The sequence below is a fragment of the Cricetulus griseus genome, chromosome 2 (assembly GCF_003668045.3).
Source record: "Cricetulus griseus strain 17A/GY chromosome 2, alternate assembly CriGri-PICRH-1.0, whole genome shotgun sequence".
In the NCBI taxonomy this organism is placed as follows: domain Eukaryota; kingdom Metazoa; phylum Chordata; class Mammalia; order Rodentia; family Cricetidae; genus Cricetulus; species Cricetulus griseus.
Genome location: NC_048595.1, coordinates 28335134 through 28356946, shown reverse-complemented (window position 1 = coordinate 28356946; position 21813 = coordinate 28335134). Strand labels below are relative to the sequence as shown.

Below are 21813 nucleotides of genomic sequence, written 5' to 3'. Positions count from 1 at the left end.
CTTCAGAGAGGTAGAGTGAGCCAACCCCTAGCCACTCGGAGGATCCTTTTGTATTCCCCCCACCCCCAACAAGAGTTTCTCTGTGCAGCTCTGGACCTGGATCTCCCTCAGGCCAGGCTGGAACTCAGATATCCATCTGCCTCTGCTCCAGAGTGCTGGGATTAAAGGAGTGTGTCACCATCGTCCCGTTTGTAGTTGGCCTTTTTTATTATTTTTGCTTGCCATGGCACAAAGTAGAGGTCAGAGGACAACTTATGGGAGTCAGTTCTCTCCACCATGTGGGGGAACTTAAGACTCAGGTGGCGCTGCACTCGGGAGGCAGAGGCAGGCGGATCTCTGTGAGTTCGAGGCCAGCCTGGTCAACAGAGCGAGTGCTAGGATAGGCTCCAAAGCTGCAGAGAAACCCTGTCTCGAAAAAAAAAAAAAAGGAAAAAAAACGACTCAGGTGGCTTGATAGCCAGCACCCTTCAGTGCAATCATGCCAACATCACCAGAGCCATACTGCCAGCCCAACATTTTCAACAAACTTTTATGAATGCTCACCATACATGCTTATAACAGCTGTAGGTCTACATTTTCCCGGCATTCTCCCACGACCAGAGAACTGCTGTTCTTACGCACCTGCCTTCTCAGCTTCCTGCACTCGAAGCCTTGCTAAAAGTTCAATAAACACTTGTTGAGGCATAGCAGTCTAAGCATAGAGAATAGCTGGGGAAAGACCCAGAGGCCTAAAGACATGCGCTGGTTTGGGGAAGCATAAGTAATTCATTACAGAGGGAGTGCCAAGCCACTAATATGGCAGGCAGAGCCGGGGTAGTCAAAAGTCAGGTGCCAACTTAAACAGACCTCACCCTACTGGTGAGCAGCCCTTGGAAATGTTGAAGCGGGGGCATTGGAGGGTCAGTTTGAGAAAGATCATTCTGGCTGTGTCTGAATAATGGATTAGCAGTAAAATGAGCAGGCTGATCAGAACACTGGTGCAGTGGGCCAGGAACTATCATGAGAGGTATGGCAGTGGCAAGGGGGAAGGTGGGGCCTAGTGACTGGTTTGGAAGCAGTGTGTAGTGAGTGTGTGTGGACAGTAGCATTTAAGGGAGGCGGCAGACCTGAGGCAGAGTGAGAACGGCAGGGCTGAGGTCCCCGGCTCATCTCAGAGAAAGAGAGTTGTAAATGGTTTCGTTTATCTCAGTATGAACACTGTTCAGATTCAACATCTCAAGCTTAATTTATTTTGAAACTAACATAGTGGGCTAGAGAGATGGCTCAGCAGTTAAGAGCACTGGCTGACTGCTCTTCCAGAGGATACAAGTTCAATTCCCACCACCCACATGGCAGCTCACAACTGTCTATAACTCCTGTTCCAGGGGATCCAACACCCTCACGCAGACATACATGCAGGCAAAATATCAATGTACATAAAATACAAATTAAAAAAAGAAGAAACTAACATAGTAACACCTGCTTGGCACATGCCTATTATCCCAGCACTTGGGTGCGGGCAGAAGTTCAGGATAATCTTTGGCTACATAGTGAATTTGGGACTAGCCAAGGACCCTGTCTCAAAAAACCAAAAAAGAAAAGAAAAGAAAAAGAAAAGTGTATGTACATTAAAGACAAAGAAGGAGGGATGCTGTATCTTGAGTATAAATAAAGAAAAATTTCAAGGAACTGGGGAATTTTTTTTAATGATAGTGCACTTTTTCTTTTTTTAATAAAGCATAAGGCCGTAGTAGCCTAGAATTCAGCAAGTCCTAACCATCCTCCTGATTTTTTGTTGTTGATTTTGGGGAGTTTTTTGAGGGGGGTGTTGAGACAGGGTTTCCTCTGTGGCTTTGGAGGCTGTCCTGGAACTAGCTCTTGTAGACCAGGCTGGTCTCGAACTCACAGAGATCCGCCTGCCTCTGCCTCCTGAGTGCTGGGATTAAAGGTATGTGCCACCACCGCCTGGCTGCAAGCAGTACTCTTAAGTGCTGATCAATCTTTCCAGCCCCCCAGATGTTTTTTTTGTTGTTGTTGTTGTTTTTGTTTTGTTTTGTTTTTTTTGTTTGTTTGTTTTTCGAGACAGAGTTTCTCTGTGTAGCTTTGGAGCCTGTCCTGGCACTCGCTCTGGAGACCAGGCTGGACTCGAACTCACAGAGATCCGCCTGCCTCTGCCTCCCGAGTGCTGGGATTAAAGGCATGTGCCACCAACGCCCGGCTCCCCCAGATGTTTTTAAATAGGAGATTTATTGAGGTTATAATTACCATTCACTTTAAGTGCTACAACTCGATTTCATTTTAGCAAAGTTGATAGAATTGTACAAATATTGCCACCCTCAAAAGGATTCATTCCTTCTGCTCTTTTTAAGTCACTTCTTATCCCAACCAACCCTTCTCTCATCTTCCCTTTGTCTCCATGGATTTGCTGATCCAAACATTTCATGTGAACACTGTTTCTGTTGTTTTTTTTGTTTTGTTTTGTTCCTGGTTTTTCAAGACAGGGTTTCTCTGTGTAGCTCTGGCTGTCCTGGAACTTGCTCTGTAGTCCAGACTGGTCTCCAACTCAGAGATCCACTTGCCTCTGCCTCCCTAGTGGCAGAATTAAGGGCTTTTACCACCACCACCTGGTGTTTGTTTATTGTTTTGAGATGCTCTCTTACTACAAAGGGCAGGCTGAGCTTGAACTTGCTCCCTTCCTGCCTCAGTCTCCCAAATATTAGAATTACAGGTGTGAGCCACTCTACTTGGCTCCAACTCTGTTCTCAGTGCATGCTGGACAAGCTCTTTATACTGATTCAGATCTCAAGTCCTAATCTGTGTGTTTGTTTCCTGAGTCCCAGTCTCTCCATGTAGCCCTGGCTGTTCTGTAACTCACTATGTAGACCAGGCTGGCTTAGAACTCACAGAGATCTGTCTGCCTCTGCCTCTGGAGCGCTGTTAATCTTTTTTGCTTCTTCCTCTTCCTCCTCCTTTAAAGAAAGGCAGCCTAGATCTCATTTTCTAAGCCGTACAGCCAGCACATGGTAGGCAGAGGCAGAAGAATTAAGGATACGGAGAATCAGAGGTAACCCTGTACTGAATAGCAAGCATTTCATTGCTTGAATATACCACATTTTACTTAAAGAGCCCTCTGCTGATAAAGGTTATTTCCACATAGGAGTTAAGAACAAAACCACCTCCTCACTTTACTGACAGATACTAAAGTCCAGACAAGGAGAAAACACCAGCGGTCACACCCTGAAACTAGAGATTCCAGTTCCTCTTTCCCTTCTTGTATCCTTCAACTTCTCAATCCCGGTCCACATCAGTGAGTCTTGCCGGCCCAGCTGGCCACAGAGAGCCCCAGGCAGCAGTTGCCTCTCACCCTCCGCCTACAGCATTTTTGCAGGCATTCAGTCGCTGAGCATCGCTCCTCCACACCTCCAGCCAGCGGGGGGCAGTGGTACCGACAGCAAGGACTTGCTCTCCGTGTGGTGTTCATTTTTTGAGGTCCCCCAAGGCACTTCCGGAACTCACGGAACTTTGGTGCAGCCGGATGCAGCGCGTTGAGAGAGAGACGGAGGCGCACAAGGCGGCAGGCGCTGCTTCCGGCCGTGTTGGTCGTCTGAATTGAAGCGCCGCGGCGAAGGGAAAATGGAAACAATTTTGGAGCAGCAACGGCGCTATCATGAGGAGAAAGAACGGCTCATGGATGTCATGGCCAAAGAGATGCTCACTAAGAAGTCCACGGTGAGTGGACCGTGGTCGGGAACGCATCCGGAGCCCCTGAGCGCTTTCTTCGGCCTTAGACCCTCCCCGCGCCCCATCTTCGCCTTCCTCCTGGGCTGCCTCTGCGCTCTGGCCTCGGTAACATCCTCCGAGGCCCCAGCAGTCCCTCTGCTTCAGCTCCTGAGACCTAAACCAATAAACTCGTCCTTCGGGTGGCCTTTCCAACCCCCGAACTCAAACTAACAGCATCTGTTTGCCTTTCTCCAGCTCCGGGACCAGATCAATTCTGATCACCGCACGCGGGCCATGCAAGATGTGAGTGCCCCGCTGTCCGCTTCCTTTTAGGTTGGGCTGGGCGGGGAAAGTGCTGGCAGGGAAGGTGCGGAGGCTCAGCGTGAGGACTGCTTGTAGGTGCTGAGAATACCCCGTCTCAGGTTCTTAGACGTAAGTCCTGTCTCTGCCTCCACATGCTGGCATTAACGGTGTGTGCCACCACTCCCCACTCAGGCTGTCTAGAGGAACTTTCAAGAGCTCGTATCTCATGAGGTTTCCTTGGGCTTGGCCAAGAAAGCCTTCGTTGTTTATTTAGCCCTGTCGTTGTACAAATTGCTTCATTCTGATGGATTTGTGTTTGCCTTTCAGAGATACATGGAGGTCAGTGGGAACTTGAGGGATTTGTATGATGATAAAGATGGGTAAGTGACAGTCACATACATCCCCTCAGCAGGTAGAGCTTCTGAGGCGGCATGGTGAGAGGATTGGCTTTGTGCTTTATACTCTTCGGGTTTGTCATTATTTTGCAGACTTCGAAAAGAGGAACTCAATGCTATTTCAGGACCCAATGAGTTTGCTGAATTCTATAACAGACTCAAGCAGATAAAGGAATTTCATCGGAAACACCCAAATGAGGTATGGTCTCCTGAAGTATTTCCCCAAACCTACCCTAAAATAAGAAAAGGTGCAAGGAAAATGGGGGTATGCCATTCAGATGTCACTCCAAGAAAGGGCTTGCCACTTAACTGCAGTGAGCATAGTTAGCTGACATCGTTCCTGACATCTCTCAGCCAGTAAAGGAACACAGTGAAGGCACGAGGGCCTACTTTTTTCTTTCTGATGAGAAATGATTAATTTTTGCTCCAGAGTTCTTTATTGGCTTCATTCAGATTTTGTCTGCATCATAGTCTAGACTCCTTATCCAAACTTACTTTCTCCTTTTTATCTTTCATAAGAATTCTCCCCCACCCAATACACTGTGCTCCTAATTCTGCCTTGAAATCTTCTACCAACACAACATCACTCTGCTCACTCCAGAGTTAATGAACACCTTCAGGATTCATGTCCAGCACCAACTCCTTTATCATATATCTTTTCTGCTAGGCGGTGGTGGTGCAAGCCTTTAATCTCAGGGATCAGGAGGCAGAGGCAGGTGGATCTCTGTGAGTTCGAGGCCAGCCTGGTTTGCAGAGTGAGTTCCAGGACAGGCTCCAAAGCTACACAGAGAAAACCTGTCTCCAAAAAAAAAAAAAAAAAAAACTTTCCTAGACTATCTCTTCCAATGCAATCCTTCCTTAAGAGCCCAGATTTTGTGGTAATGACTGCCTTCCAGTTATACTAAGCAAAGCAAGAGGAGAACAGTAGTAAGCTCCTGAACACCACAGGGCAAATCAGGTATCAGAAGTCCAGTTCTATGCATGCATGAGACACTGATCCACCTGCGCTTTCTCCTTCCCCCAGATCTGTGTGCCAATGTCAGTGGAATTTGAGGAGCTCCTGAAGGCTCGAGAAAATCCAAGTGAAGAGGCACAAAGTAAGTATGATTTAATGTTTCTTTCTGAGAAATTTGAAGCCATCCTGGGCTATATAGCTAGAACCTATCTTCTCTCTCTATCTTTTTTTTTTTTTAAGCCTTTATTTTTATTTTGTCTGTATGGGTGTTTTGCCTGCATGATACCTATAGACAGTGTGTGTGCTATGCCTGAGGAGGCCAGGAGAGGAAGTCGTATCCTCTAGGACTGGATTTTGAGTACCATTTGGGGGCTGGGAATCAGACCTGGGTCCAGGTCTAATATATCTGATATCATTTAAATCAAAAAGTTATGGACAGGTGTCTTTGTTTTGTTTTTGTTTTTCTTGTTGTTTTTCTTCCTTAACTATTGAGCCATCTGTCCAGCCCTTTCTTTCTTTGTTTCTTTGTTTTTCAAGACAGGGTTTCTCCTTGTAGCCCTGGCTGTTCTGGAACTTACTCTGTAGACCAGGCTGGCCTAGAACTCAGACATCTTCCTGCCTCTGCCCTCCCCAATGCTGAGACTAAAGGAGTACCCACCACCGACTGACCGACTGGCATTTATGTTTGTCTGGTTTTGTGATTTTTTTTTTTTTTTTTTGGTGGTGGTGGGTAGTGGTGGGTTTTTTTTTGTGTGTGGGGGGGTGTTTGTTGTTGAGACAGGGTCTCTCTACATAGCTATAGCTGTTCTGGAACTCACTATGTAGATCAGGCTGCTCTTGCTCCCATGTGCAGCTGGCCTTGAACTCATGATCCACCTGCCTCAGCCTTCTGAGTGCTAATTTTAAAGCAATGTACGGGGTAATGTGGAGATTAGATCTGTGTACAAAAATTAGCTCAGTTGGTAGAATATTGCTGAGAACCTGAGTTCACTTCCGACCTGTGTAAACCAGCATGGTGACACGTGCCTGTCATCCCAGCACTTAGGTGGAAGCAGGCACATCAGATGTCTGAGGCCAGTTTAGACCATATGAAATTCTACTTTTAACCCCCACCCCCGAGTACCTCAGAAATTGATAGTTGGGTTTTCAGATTGGTTTCTGGGCTATATTGGCATCCTGATGATCTTGCACAAAATACTTATTTTGTGCTATCTAAGCTCAAAATGAAAGCCTAGATGTGTTAATTTAATGAGAGTAAGGAGAACATAGGAGTGAAGGGCTACTTCATGGATCGTCGAACAGGTAGTGATAGAGCAAGTTCAGGAAAGTGGTCTGTAATATCAGAATCATTGACATGTGTGATTCCTACAGACCTGGTGGAGTTCACAGATGAAGAGGGTTATGGTCGTTACCTTGATCTTCATGACTGCTACCTTAAGTACATTAACCTGAAGGCGTCTGAGGTAAGGCCTGAAGAGGGGAGGGATGAAATCAAGATACCTAGTTAAAGTACATGGAGTGTGCCACATGTAATGTGTGTTGATATTAAGTAGGTGATCCCATTTCTTGGAATAATAAACAATATTTATAATAAAATGGCACCTGCCTACAGTTAACACAGCAAGCCCATTATTTTCTTTAATAATTTTCATTATTTTAATGTGTTCATGCAGTTGAAATCTGAGGGGAGTGTGCACATAGAAGCCAGAGGCCAACATCAGTTGCTTACCACACTTGTTTTGTTTGTTTGTTTTTTCTTTTTGTTTTTCGAGATACGGTTTCTCTGTGTAGCTTTGGAGCCTGTCCTGTTGCTCTCTGCCTCCCAAGTGTTAGGATTAAAGACATGTCCCACCACTACCAGGCTTCCGCTGTATTTTTTTAATAGAGGGTTTTTTTTTTATGTATTTCTATTTTATGAGTGTTTTGCCTGCATGTATTCATCATGTGTGTGCTTAGTACCCTTAGAAGCCAGAAAAGGGAGCTATATCCCCTAGAGCTGGAGTTTCATTGCACATGGTTGTGAGCCACTCTGTGAGTGCTGGGAATTGAATCTGGGTCCTTTTCCAGAACAATAAGTAGTCTTAATTGCTGAGCTGTCTCTCTGGTCCTGCCACTTTAGTTCTTGAGACAAGATCTTTCACTAAACATGGAGCTCACCTTTTGAGCTATTCTGGCTGGCTTGTGAGCCCCAAGGATCTTTGTCTCTGCCTTCCTGGCACTAGGAGTCTGGGTGTGTACCACCATGTCCAGCTTTTACATGGGGTTTGGGGATCTGTTGTTAGGGTCTCATGTTTATGCTATAAGCACTTGACTCATTGAACTAACCCCCTGCCCAAAGATAAATAACTTTTTTGTTCGTTTTCTGAGAAAGGGTTGCTCTGTGTAACTCTTGCTGTCCTGGGGCTAGCTCTGTAGACCAGGCTGGCCTTGAACTCACAGAGACCCCCCTGCCTCTGCCTCCCATATACTGGGATTAAAGGCATGTGCTATCACTGCCTGGCAAGTTTTTAAACCCATAAATACTCTGAATGTTCTTGTGTTAGATGCACAGTATGAGGCATGTGAGAAACATAACACGATCTCTGTCAGAAAAGGAATAGTTCATGTCTTTTTGCGGGGCAGGTGTTTATTTGTTGTTTGTTCAGTGATGAGGTTTAAAATGGCAAATTGGTCACATGGAAGTTTAATAGTAAGTTCATAGATGGGGCATGGTGGCACACCTGTAACTCCAGCACTCAGGAGTCAGAGGCAGAAGGATCTCTGTGAGACCTTGTCTTTATGGGGAAATGTCCCCAAGTTCAGCTACTAACCTGTAAACTCTGCAGACAAGATGTCTTGTTCTTTTTTGCACCCCCATGTTTGGTTCAAAGATCTTCAGGAAGTGGCTTCATGAATTAACATAGGTAACCTTTCAGGACCTTATTTGAGAATGGCAAAATCCTTAGACAGGAGCCTGGCCCACCCTAAAAATCCAACATGTGACTTGTTTGGATTTGGGTTTGTTAACTTGATCTTGTAGGGTTAGTTTCATTTCCAGCAATCTTCTGCTCACTTAAGTGGAATCAACAGCCTTAGGGATTGAAAGACAGGAAAGAAAAGCCAAGCCTTGATACTTGGTTAGAGAACAGTCAATTTGGCCTTGCTTTTTAAAACAAAATTTATTTATTTGGTATATGTGTGCAGTGCCCTTCAAGTATAGAGGTCTAAGGGTAACTAGAGGGAGTTAGTCCTCTGCTTCCAAGAACTCAGGTCTTTACACTTGGCAGCAAGCACCTGTATCCACTGAGCCATCTTTCCAGCACTTGACCTTACTTTTTGAATAGTAATTGACTTGTCTTTTGTTATTTCTCTTCTCTTTTCAGAAGCTGGATTACATCACTTACTTGTCCATCTTTGACCAGTTATTTGACATTCCTAAAGAAAGAAAGAATGCAGAGTATAAGAGGTAGGCATTAACAGTTTGCTGGCCTTTTCTGGATTTAGCTAGAATTTCATGGGAAGTTTTGAAGTCAGAGTTCTGGCTTTTGTTGCATGAATGTTCTACATAAATGACTTCTGGATTTATCAGAAGATAAGTGAGTGTTAGTTTAAAAATATTTGTGATGCTGATATAATGGTGTGTGCCATTAGTCCCAGCACTCTTAAGAGGCAGAGGCAGGTGGATCACTGAATTTGAGGCCAGCCTAGTCATAGTCCAAGCCAACCAGGGATGTATAGTGAGACCCTGTCTCAAGAAATAAAATAAAAATCTGTATTTTTGGTTGTGGACAAAGGTATCTTTGTTGGTTAGGGTTTCTATTGCTGTAAAGAGACACCATGACCATGGGAATTCTTATAAGGGAAAACATTTAATTGGGTGGCTTAAAGTTCAGAGAGTCAGTCCATTATCATGATGGGACATGGTGATGTGCAGTCAGACATTGTGCTGGAGAAGTAGCTGGGAGTCCTACATATTGATCCAGAGGCAACAGGAAGGTAACTGAAACACTGAGTTTGTCTTGAGCATATTTGAAACCTTAAAGACCACCCCCACAGTGACACAGTTCCTCCCAGGCCACACCTATTCCAACAAAGCCACATCTAATAATGCCACTGCCTATGAGCTTATGGAAGCAGTTACATTCAGACTACCATAGTATCTATGGGAACGTCTGTGGTCTTACCCATACCTTCCTTAATTTTGTGGAATATAGAAAAAAGTCTGTTTGGGGACCTCTGAAGTTTTTGGAGTTTAACAGGGAAAGTTTCCAGGACTGGCTACGTGCTTGGATCTGGTATTAAGTGGAAAGTAATAATGAATTTATCACACTTTTCCTTAGTGTTCCTAAGCTTGCTCTTTCTCATATTCTGTTTACTTGACCTTTTTTTTTTATCTGTGAGTTAATTAAGACCTAGTAATTGACATTACTTCTCGAGGATAAAAGGAGGTAGGAAAGGTCATGATGTGAAAAAAAAAAAATTACGCTCATTTTAAAAATTTAGTGGTGAACCAGGTGGTGGTGGCACACGCCTTTAATCCCAGCACTTGGGAGGCAGAGGCAGGCAGATCTCTGAGTTCCAGGCCAGCCTGGTTGAGTTCCAGCAAAGTCAGAGCTACACAAAGAAACCTGTCTTTAAAAAAGAAAAGAAAAAGAAAGAAATGAAGTATAGTTTGCAGGGCATAGCAGTATGTCACAGATAGAAGCTGTGATTGCTTTCTCTGTTGCGTGTTCTGCAGATACCTGGAAATGCTGCTGGAGTACCTCCAGGATTACACAGATAGAGTGAAGCCCCTTCAGGATCAGAATGAACTCTTTGGGAAGATTCAGACCGACTTTGAGAAGAAGTGGGATAATGGTACCTTTCCTGGATGGCCGGTGAGCTTCAGCGGGGTTCATGCCCGGGAAGTGAACTTAGGTAGCAAGTCTTTTTCTGTCCTGCTAGCAGATCCCAAATAATGACACGGAGGCTTACTGTTAATTATCATAGCCTGGCCTATAACTTAGGCTTGCTCCTTACTAGCTCTTATAACTTAAATTAGCCCATTTATATTAATCTACTTCCTATCATGTGGCGTTACCTCTTTTCCATCTTGTACCTCCTGTTTCCTCTCTATCTTCCACATGCCTAAAATCCTCCTTCTCTCCTTCCTCTCTCTGGAAATCCTGCCTATACCTCCTGCCTAGCTGTTGGCCACTCAGCTTTTTATTACACCCATCACAGCAATACACCTTCACACAGTGTACAAATATCCCACAGCAAGCTTACTATTTCAGTCTTGAGTCTCTGCTTCAGGACATTGGATGCCAGTCCCTCAGGATCAACTCTACCCTAAAGCAAGGCTTTCTTTGTACACTTTGAACAAGATTTGTCAGGACCCACTGGCCATTGTCTAGGGCCAGGGGTTTTTTGTTTGTTTGCTTGCTTGCTTCTGAGACAGGGTTTCTCTGTAGCTTTGGAGCCTGTCCTTGAACTTGCTTTGTAGACCAGGCTGGTCTCAAACTCACAAAGGTCCACCTGCCTCTGCCTCCCCAGTGCTAGGATTAATGATGTGTGCTATCACTGCCTGGCTTGGGCCTGGGATTTTTTTTTTTTTTTAATATTTTTTAAACATTTATTTTTTTATTTTTTATTTATACAACGTTCCACTTGCATGTATGCCTGCAAGCCAGAAGAGGGCACCAGATCTTGACAGATGGTTGTGAGCCACCATGTGGTTGCTGGGAATTGAACTCAGGACCTCTGGAAGAGCAGACGGTGCTCTTAACCTTTGAGCCATCTCTCCAGCCCTGGGCCTGTGATTTTTTACAACCATATCCTGATTACTCTGTGTCTCCTGCTGAACAAAATCTGATCGGTTTGAATGATTAGATATGACACACACACACACACACACACACACACACACACACACACACACACACACACACGTGTTCTGTTGATAAACTTGAACCTTCAGGAAGAAACTAGCCATCTTTTTAATTTTTTGCTTCATTTCTGTATGATTTGATCATTATTTGTAAATGTGATTAAAGAAAGGGGCCAGCCAGTCCTGGGAATTTAGACGGCTCGCGTACCTTCATTCATCTTATTAACCTGGATCTTAAACTTCTTGTTCTTGCCAGAAAGAGACGAGCAGTGCCCTGACCCATGCTGGAGCCCATCTTGATCTCTCTGCATTCTCCTCCTGGGAGGTATGTTTTAGGACAGTAGATGATAGTAGCCTTGCTTGGCCATCTTTGTGTTGTTATTAAATTTATTGTGTAGGAGTAGTTGTATGTCTCTACACATGTGCCACAGCACGCATGTGCAGATGATAAGCTGTGAGCATTGGTTCTCTCCTTCCACCAGCTTCTCTCCTGAGGCTCAAACTCAGGTTATCACTTAAAGCAAACATTGTTTCTTTCTTAGCTGTCTCACTAGCCCTGGCCATCCTTCAGAGGGACCACTTGCTTCCTGTCTTCAGTGTCTTAGACTTGCAATAATACCATTTCCTGAGGACAGGCATGTACTAGGCATATGGAAAAACCAGGAGGAAAAAACCTTTCAACTTCTTTAAGAGAAGTGTGATAAGATGTTACAGTATTTAGAGTTAGAGGGTAGCTGCAGCAGGAGAATTGCTGTTAATGTGAAGCTAGCTTCAGAATGATACCCTGTCTCAAAACACAAAGACAGTAATTCTAAAGGAGAACAGTGTACTGGAGACAGCTCTGTTGGTGTAGTGCTCTATCAGCAGGTGTGGGGTCCCAAGTTCAGTTCCCATCTCTGCGAAAATACTGGTAGGACCGATTCTACCTACAGATAGAATTCTACCTACACCACCCTCCCAGTGTGGCAGCATCTAGACATGGCAGTAGTCTGTCTCTGGATACTGAAAGCTAGGTTGGCTGTAGAATGTAGTCTTGCCTGTGGAAAAAGCTAATTGTTCTATTTTGTAATTAATTTATCTTTTGTAGGAGTTGGCATCCCTGGGTCTGGACAGGTTGAAATCTGCACTGTTGGCTTTAGGCCTGAAATGTGGTGGGTAAGAACCCAGTTTTTCTATCAAAGCTACTTATTGTGTGTTTACTGTGTGGTTCAGATTTTGTTGTTTTCTGTTGCCCTACACTGCAAAAACTATCTTGTGCAGGGCATGATGGTGCACACTTTTAACCCCAGCACTTAAGAGGCAGAGGCCAGTAGGCTCTGAGTCTCACGCCAGCCTGCTCTACATAAAGTTCACCCTAAAATCCTATGTACCCCCTGCCTCCTTAGGACCCTAGAAGAGCGAGCTCAGAGGCTGTTCAGCACCAAAGGAAAGTCCTTGGAGTCACTCGACACTTCTCTGTTTGCCAAAAATCCCAAATCAAAGGGTACAAAAAGGTGAGTAGCTGGGGCGCATCTCTATTCTTATTTTAGATTTCTTTCCCGTAGGGTCTGCTTTCCCTCTTTCCTTTTGCTTTGCTTTTTCCTTTTAAGACAGGATCTCCTGTACCTCAGGTTGGCTGCAAACTTGCTACATTTCTGGGCAGGACCTTAATCTTTTTTTTCAAGACAGGGTTTCTCTGTGTAGCCCTGGCTGTACTTGAAGTTGTTCTGTAGACCAAGCTGACCTTGAACTCACAGAGATCTGCCTGCCTCTGCCTCCCTACTGCTAGGATTAAAGGCATGTGCCACTGTGGCCTAGCTTCTACTTTTACTAAAGACAGTCAAACGTATTCAAAAGCCACATACCTATACAGAGTATTTTATATTATTTTTTTGTTTTGGGCATTTGGAGGTTTTTGTTTGTTTTAATGTTCTTTTCTAATTTGTCATACTAAGCCTGAATAGTAGTTGTTACTCTAATTTTTTCGGGGGCTTGGGAAAGTTGCAATATGTGCCCTTTCTTGCAGTTTCTAAGCAGTGAAGTTAGGACTTTGTCATGCATTTGCTTGCAGGACTTCCTGTATACTATGGTCCTCTATAAGTTACAGTATTAGGGTTGGAATAGTCTTACGGGGTCATTGACTTTATAGGCAATGTGAAGAGGAGACAGCAGGACTTAAAGCAGAGAGCTTGCTCTGCATGGTGTTATGTTGCTCGTGTGCCTGGGGGTTTCTAATGCAGTCACAGAGTCAGTGCTCCTTTCAGGAGTAAAGCTGTAGGTGCAGAAAGAACCTTTAACTGACACAGCTTTCTTCTTGTTCTCAGAGACACTGAGAGGAACAAAGATATTGCTTTCCTGGAAGCTCAGATCTATGAATACGTGGAGATTCTAGGGGTGAGTGCATTGTCTTGTGAGAGCTGTGGTGCTGCTCCGTGTGGGAATTAGATATGAAGAATTTTTTTCCCACGTTCAAATAAGGAGGGGGTAGGCAGAAAATTCATTTTAAATTGTGGTTCTCTTGAAGTCCTTGGCCCTTCAGTAGGTTCCTGTTCTGTTGTTAAGTGATATTCCCAAGGCTGCCCAATTCCCACAAGGCCAGACATAGACAACAGACCCCCCCACCCTTTCAGCCAGATCAAGAATAATGCAGCTCTTTGCTGAGGTTCAGCATAGACCGGGGGTGACCCAAGAAGCAGGCACTCAAAAGGCAAGACAAAGGTGATTCATAGCAGCGCTTCAGGGGTGATTTACTGTGACACAGTGTTCTGCCCATGTGGAGATTGTAAAACCAAGCAAGGCTAGAGGAAGGCTAGTACCAAGACGGCTATGAACATTCCTGCATTGTCTCAGGGAGTCCCAAGGGTGGGTGGGAGGTGGAACAGGTTTGACTTGTCCAAGATAACTTGTTTGTATATCTGCCCTTTCTGTGGACAGAAATAAATGATTCTGATTTATTTTTAGCACCCACCAACACAGCTGGGGAAGTAGTCCCCTGCTGCTTCTCTAATGAGTGAGTCTCTTGAAAGATTGGTCAGACATTAGATGTCCGAGGCAGTGACCATGGGCTGTTGTAATGTGGGTAGCAGTGTGGGTGGCCAGTCCTCTGAAGCTGGCTGAGAAGCCATTACCTCCGTGCCCTTGGCCTGATGTATGCCTACTGCTTTCTCCCTTTTCTGGAAGTGTTTTGCTTTTTCAACCAGGACATGGCACCTCTGAATTCTAACCAGTTCTACTGAATTCTAACTAGTTCTAGCCTGTGCTTCCCAAAGTTGCTCTCACTCTGAACCATAGGATGTTTGTCATTACTTCGCCATTTATTTATGGCTGTTGGTTTTGAAGCATTATACTGAATTTTCCATATGAAATGAGTGTGTCGTGGTCCTTAAGTACCTCACACTGAGGTCAGAGAAATGAGTGGCTGCATTGAAAGTCAACCAAATAGGGAACTCATTGTGAATGGAAGTGGCCGTCTTGGGCAGGGCGGTCACCACAGTAGAAAGACTGGCTCAGCAGTGCTGAGACCTGTGAGGATCCAGGCTTGTGCACTAAAACCTTGGACTTCCTTCAGAACCAGGTGTGGACTGTGAGCATGGTTCTAACAAGAAGGCAAGACTTACTCTCCTATTTTCTATTAATTTTTAAAGTTACTGAGTGGGGTGTGTGTGTGACAGAGATACATGTGTATGTATGACATGTATGTGACGTGTGTGAATATAGTCTCACATGTGGAGGTCAAAAGACAAGTTTCAGGGGCTGGAGAGATGGCTCAGCAGTTAAGAGCACTGACTGCTCTTCCAGAGGTCCTGAATTCAATTCCCAGCAACCACATGGTGGCTCCCAACCACCTTGAATGAGATCTGGTACCCTCTGCTGGCATGCAGGCAGAAGACTGTATACATAATAAATAAATAAAATTCTTTAAAAAAAAAAAAAAAGACAAGTTTCAGGACTCTGTTCACACCTTCACACCTTGGTCTGAGGCCCCATCTCCCTCCCATTGGTACTGTGCTTCATGCTGCAGACTAGTCTGCCATGGGCTTCCAGGTGAGTCTCCTGTCTCCACCTCCCATTGTGTTCTAAATGCTAAGATTGTAGATGTGGTTTTTTACCTGGATTCTGAGGCTTGAACTCAGGTCATCAGGCTACCTGGCAAGTACTTTTTAAACAGCAGAGCCGTCTTGCCAACCCTTATTCTACAACCAAAACCTATCCTTGGCAGGAAAGCATCAGCAAGAGTTAGAGAAACTGTCCCTTCATGTCTACACTAATTTCCTCTGTCTTTGCTCTTTATTACCCATCTTAGGAACAGCGACAGCTCACTCATGAAAATGTACAGCGCAAGCAAGCCAGGACAGGAGAAGAGCGAGAGGAGGAGGAGGAGGAGCAGATCAGTGAGAGCGAAAGTGAAGACGAAGAGAATGAGATCATTTACAACCCCAAAAACCTGCCCCTGGGCTGGGACGGCAAAGTAAGCCTCATGGGACCCCTCTCCTCTCCCATTGTGGAAGCACACAAGAGCTTGGTAATCTAATGCTGTTGTTTGGTTTCTTTTAGCCCATCCCCTACTGGCTGTATAAGCTTCATGGCCTGAACATCAACTACAACTGTGAGATTTGTGGAAACTACACCTACCGAGGGCCGAAGGCCTTCCAGAGGCACTTTGCTGTAAGAAGTTCAGAGCCTTTTCTCTTGGGAATTGAGTAGAAACAACTCTTTAGAGAGGAGAATGGTAGCAGTCTGTGAAGGCCTCTAGTGTCCAGAGCTGAAAGGAATCAGAGAGGCCTGTGCCAATGGCCATCGGCTGTGCTAGCCCTGAAACCTGGGTCGTATCTGGAATCGTGCTACCACTCTGCTGTGGAACTTCATGTGGCTTCCTCCTGCTTGTTCTTATACTTTTCTCTGGAGACAGGGTTTCTCTGTGTAGCTTTGGAGCCTCTCCTGGTACTCACTCTGTAGACCAGGCTGGCCTTGAACTCAGATTCACCTGCCTCTGCTTCCCAAGTGTGGATTAAAGGCTTGCGCCACCACTCTTTTCTTGTTTTTCTATAGCATCTTGGACCATCTCTGGCTTCTTGGTCGTCTCTACATTGCTATTAAAGGGGGCTGAGCAGGTTTTTGTAGTTGTGGGTTCTTTTTAGGTTTTAAATAGGCCTTTGCCTCTTTGCAGAAAAAAATAGGCCCTGATATTTACTGACCTATTCTTGACACAAGTTGTGTCTGAGTACTACTACCTCATTTTAAGTGGGTTCACCCTTGTTGCATTCTGTCCATTTTTGGAGGGCATTTTACATAATGGAAGAGACTTAATACTAGACAAACATGGCGAATTACATGAACTCCCCTCTGAGACATGTTACTAGCTGCCCCTGGGTCTTTTTCTCTATGCCTCTGATGAGCTGAGTTTTTCTTAGTACCACCTCAGGTGATTGGGGTTGGTGTCCAGGATAAAGCCTATGGTGGCTTTAAGCTGAAGTTGTGATTTCACCATGCTCTGTCTGCTCAGCAGTTTGCTCCTGTACCTCCAGGGATACCAGCCTGCCCTCACAGCCCTGCTGCTATGGTTGCTGGCTCTATCAGCTTCTCCATAGGATTGAGTAATGAGTCTGAGTTGCACTTTTCTAACAACACCAACCCTGGAATCTGATGTTTGTAAGCCTGAGACAGTGCAGCCCTGCTTGACATTGCCAGCCTGTGTCAGTCACAGCCAGCTGTGTGTGTAGACACACCTCAGAAGGGATGCTTCCTTTTGCTGGAGTTGGGTCTGGTAGAATGAAGTGAGTGCTCTCTCAACTGTCTCTGCTTCACATTGTCCCTTTGCTTCTCTTCTAGGAATGGCGTCATGCTCATGGCATGAGGTGTTTGGGCATCCCAAACACTGCCCACTTTGCAAATGTGACACAGATTGAAGATGCTGTCTCCTGTGAGTAAGCTTGCGGTCTCTTCCCTAGCCAGAGCAAGTGGCCCCTCCTACAGCTGTGCCAGTGCCCTGCTGTCTCCAGGCCCAAGGACAGAGGTTGTGACTGTAGAAAGCTTCAGCACACAGGCACACATATAATTAGTGCATTCTTTAGGGGAGTGAGCCAGGCAGTAGTACTGATTATATCTCCCTTGAAATAAATCCTATGCTGAGGTTAGAACAGGGCTTTTAGCCTGAGTCTGTGAACTTTCCTCTCTGGAAGATTCTGAGTGTATGTTATGTGTTTACACTGAATTGACTTTAACGTGTTAAGAATCAGTGGTCCAGAAGAGGAAAACAGAGATGGCTTGGTAGGCTTTTTTTCTGAGCTGCAGATAACAGAACACAGCAGCAAAGTACTTGTTGGAGGAAGAGCTGAGCAGAATGTGTGATGGGCCTCTCCTTGCCTAGCAGTCTCTGCTACTAACACCTTCCTGGCAGAGTCCTTTGCTTTCTCACTCACCTTTTCTTGTTGTGTTTCACTTTATGCTAGCTAGACAGTTGGGTTTGGCTTGGTTTGGTTTTAGGTAGGGTCTTACGATGTAGTCCTGGCTGTCTTGGAACTCACCATATAGACCAGGCTAGCCTCAAACTCAGACCTGCCTCTGCCTCCTGAGTGCTGTAATTACCTGTATTGCCACACCCAGCTTCAAGAGCTTATATATGTGTACATATGAGTAAATGTGTGTGTATGTAAAGGCTATAGGTTCCTTAATCACTTTCCACCTTATTTTTATTTTTTTAATTAAAAATGTGTGTGAGTTTGTGTTTGTGCTTGCTTATGTGACTTTTTGTACACTGTGTGTGTCCAAGATCCAGTGGAACAGAAGTGAGCATCAGATCCCCTGGAACTGGAGTTACAGACATTTGTGTGCTGCCATGTGGGTGCTGGGGTGGTGAACCCCAGGTCCTCTGGAAGAGCAGCCAGTGCTCTTAACTACTGAGCCATTTTCTCCAGCCACTCTTTTTTTTTTTTTTTTAAGATAAGCTCTGTCCTCAAACTTGTAGCCCATTGATTGAGCTAGGCTGGAGTCCAGAGAGTTACCCCCTCCCCTTCAGCATCAGGGCCATGGACATTGTGCTGCTTGGCTTTTTTTTTTTTTTTTTTTTTTAAGATTTTTATTTATTTCTTATGTATACAATATTCTGCTTCCATGTATATCTGTACACCAGAAGAGGGCACCAGATCTCATAATGGATGGTTGTGAACCACCATGTGGTTGCTGGGAATTGAACTCAGGACCTCTGGAAGAGCAGTCAGTGCTCTTAACCTCTGAGCCATCTCTCCAGCCCGTGCCGCTTGGCTTTTACATGGGGGTTAAAGATCTAAACTCGGGTCTGCATGCTTGCATCGTAGACTCTTCACCTTCTGAGACATATCCCAGCTCTTGTTTTCTTATGGGCATGGGGTCTGACTCTTGGTCAGACTGCTGTGAGACTCACTTTGAATTGGTGGTAATCCTCCTGTCTCAACCTCCTATGTGCCAGGATTATAGGCATGAGCTACCACATCTAGCACAATTAACTTCCTGTTTTATTTTTTTCCCTTTTGCTTTGTTGGTAGGAAATTGAAGCATAGTTTATAGAATGAATCATAATTCTACATTTCAAGGGCTGGAGAGATGGCTCAGTGGTTAAGAGCACTGACTGTTCTTCCATAGGACCTCAGTTCGATTCCCAGTACCCACATGGCAGCTAACAACTGTAACTCCAAGATCTGACACCCTCACACAGACATATATGCAGACTAAATGTCAATGTACACAGAATAAGAATAAATAAATTATAAAAAAAAATTCTACATTTCAAATGCTTAAAAAATTTTTTTTTCTGGACCCTGTGGTGGTAATGGTACACACCTTTAATCCCAGCACTTGGGAGGCAAAGACAGTCAGATCTTTGAGTTTGAGGCCAGCCTGGTCTACAGAACAATTTCCAGGATGGTCAAGGCTATACAGAGAAACTCTGTCTTGAAAAACAAAACAAAAACTTTTTTTCTTATATTTATTTACCACATGTGTATGTTTGCATGTGGGCTCACATGTGTGCATGGCACTGCATGTGTAGATCTTCCACTGCATGCGCCTGTATAGGTCAGGGCACCTGATGCAAGGTCATGCAAGATCAAACTCAGGTCATCATTCACAGGCAGTTACTCATATTTTAAGATTAAACATGCATGCACACTGCATATTCAGGCAAAAAATAAAAAATAAAAAGGTGGCAGCAGATGTTGACTGCTTTTTCAGGCAGTCAGTGTGGATAGTAATGTGGGTTATAGTTTGGTTTGCTTTCTGTCTCGTGAAAACATAGCCAAAATCAACTTGGGAAGGAAAGCGTTTATTTGGCTTACACTTTGACATCACAGTCTGTCACTGAGGGAAGTTACTGTAGGAACTCAAGACAGGAACCAGAGCAGAGGCCATGGAGGAACACTGCTTTCTGGCTTGTTCTCATGGCTTTGCTCAGTCTGCTTTCTTAAAACCACCTACCTGCCCTGAGGGGGCAGCACCCACAGTGAGCTGAGCCATCCCTGTCAGTCATTAATCAAGAAAGTACACTACAAACATTATCATGGGGACATTTTCTCATTTGAGGTTCCCTCTTCACAAATAACTGGTGATGCACTCCTTTAATCCCAACACTCAGGAAGTAGAGGCAGGATCTCTGAGTTCCAGGCCAACCTAGTCTACACAGTGAACTCAAGGACAGCCAGGGCAACAGAGAGACCCTGTCTCAAAAGAATAAGAAAATGTAGCCAGGACATGTATTTAAGCCTTCTCAGCTATGATCCATTGTTATTTTACTCCATAATCCCTGAGGACTGCTCCACATTAACTTCTTTGAAATAATTTCTTTTTACTGTTATAATTGTTTCATGAGGTAGGGTTGCCCATTTAGCACAGACTGGCCTCAATCTCACTATGTAGCCAAGGCTAACCTTAAACTGCCTGATCCTTCTTCCTCTGTCTCCTAAATGTTGAGATTACAGGTGTATGCCCCCAAGCCTGGCATTTTTTTTTTTTTTTCATACTCTATTCTAAAAAGTCCTAATGTACCTTCCTTTTACCGCACAGTGAGATCATGGTAAATTTCTGAATAAAAGGAGTTTCATCTGTAGGTGGTTCTAAATCAGAATTCCCTCTGGGGGCAGCTGGAGTCTTGCAGGAGGGGCTGCTGGAGCAGGGCAGTGGGAGTGATGTGACATTGTACCCCGTGGACTGTGGGTCCTAATGGTTGCTTATCTCATCCTGCAGTGTGGGCCAAGCTGAAACTGCAGAAGGCTTCAGAACGATGGCAGCCCGACACCGAGGTGGGTGCAGATATGGAGAGTGTTAGGTGTGACATCAGGTGGCAGCTCCCTTACCATGCAGAGAGGAGTGGAAAGGAGGTGTACTGCAGGAGCAAGTGTAATGGGACAGTGTCTACATAACCCTGTTGTCATACTTAAGTCTATTCATTAGGCAGTTATGTTCTCCCACTGAGGGTGATGTGAACAAGAGCACCCAGTCTCTTGTGCTACCCTGAGGATTTCTAAAGTTAAGAAGTCTGTCACCTCTCCAGGCGTTGGTGGCGCACGCCTTTAATCCCAGCACTGGGGAGGCAGAGGCTGGTGGATCTCTGCGAGTTCGAGGCCAGCCTGGTCTACCGAGCAAGTTCCAGGCCAGGCTCCAAAATAATACAGAGAAACCCTGCCTCAAAAAAAACAAACAAAAAAGTCTGTTACCTCTTAGATGACTGAGAAAAGTATCTAGTCAGAGGAAGTCCTCATTTGGAGTGGGGATGTGTCCTTGTTGGGCTTGACATGTCTTGGAGATGAGTGCCACACTTTGAAAGTAATGGTGTCTGGGTCCTGTGGAGACTGGCGGTAGTCTCCTTTATTCAGTATCAGTATTTCAGTCAAGAGCCTTTCTAGCTTTGTAATGTAGGCCTGAAGCACCAAGCCTGTTTGGCCTCCCTGTCATCAACTGCAGTGGCCAGTGAGCAGAAACCCAGACTTTTTGGGAACCATTTCACATTGCTGTGTTTGGCCAGCCTTCCCCTACCAGGCTTTCTTGCCTCAGACACAGGGTGAGCACAACTGGTGCTGCTCTAGATAACTGGAGGTAGCATTGTTCCCTTGTGGAACTCTAGTTGAGAAAGCCATGTTAGATGAATGCTGGTTTCTGGGTACCAGGGTTTGCTGTGGAATTCTGTGTAGCTAACAGAGAGCCCTTCCTTTTCAGGAAGAATATGAAGACTCCAGTGGCAATGTTGTGAACAAGAAGACATACGAGGATCTGAAAAGACAAGGACTGCTCTAGTGGTCGGCCTTGCCCAGGCTTCCCTGAGATCTGCTTTTTCTATTTTTCCCCAACCAAATGCTCTTAAAGACTTTTTGCTATGTAGTCTTCAGTCTAGTGTGTGTCTTATAGAAACAAGACATGCTGGCAGATTGCAGAATTGAGATGTGTTTTATCTTTGTTTTATATTAAAAAGATCTGTGGGAAAATAAAACCAGCTCTTGTTCTGGATGTGTTGGTTCTGAAACCCAGGTTTATGAAGTAATGTCCTTTTGTTCTTAGTGCCTGTCTGCTTTGTTCTCGCCAATTTCAGGAGCAATTTAGGCTTAGGAGGTAGTTCTTATTGCCTCTATCATGTGAGGTAATTCTCTGTCTGTATGTGTCTCACTCTATAG

The 21813-nt window shown here is 44.9% G+C and overlaps 1 protein-coding gene across 1 annotated transcript; it reads left to right on the top strand.

Moving 5' to 3' along the window:
* Window positions 1-3525: 3525 nt before the first annotated feature.
* Window positions 3526-21649, top strand: Sf3a3 (splicing factor 3a subunit 3). Its single transcript, XM_027399219.2, has 17 exons — window positions 3526-3708; window positions 3955-4002; window positions 4330-4382; window positions 4491-4596; window positions 5422-5494; window positions 6724-6815; window positions 8715-8797; window positions 10070-10208; window positions 11457-11525; window positions 12288-12355; window positions 12586-12693; window positions 13504-13573; window positions 15483-15647; window positions 15734-15844; window positions 17009-17099; window positions 20393-20448; window positions 21362-21649. The coding sequence occupies exons 1-17, from the start codon at window positions 3613-3615 to the stop codon at window positions 21437-21439; spliced, it is 1506 nt and encodes a 501-aa protein (XP_027255020.1). The 5' UTR covers window positions 3526-3612; the 3' UTR covers window positions 21440-21649.
* Window positions 21650-21813: the final 164 nt, after the last annotated feature.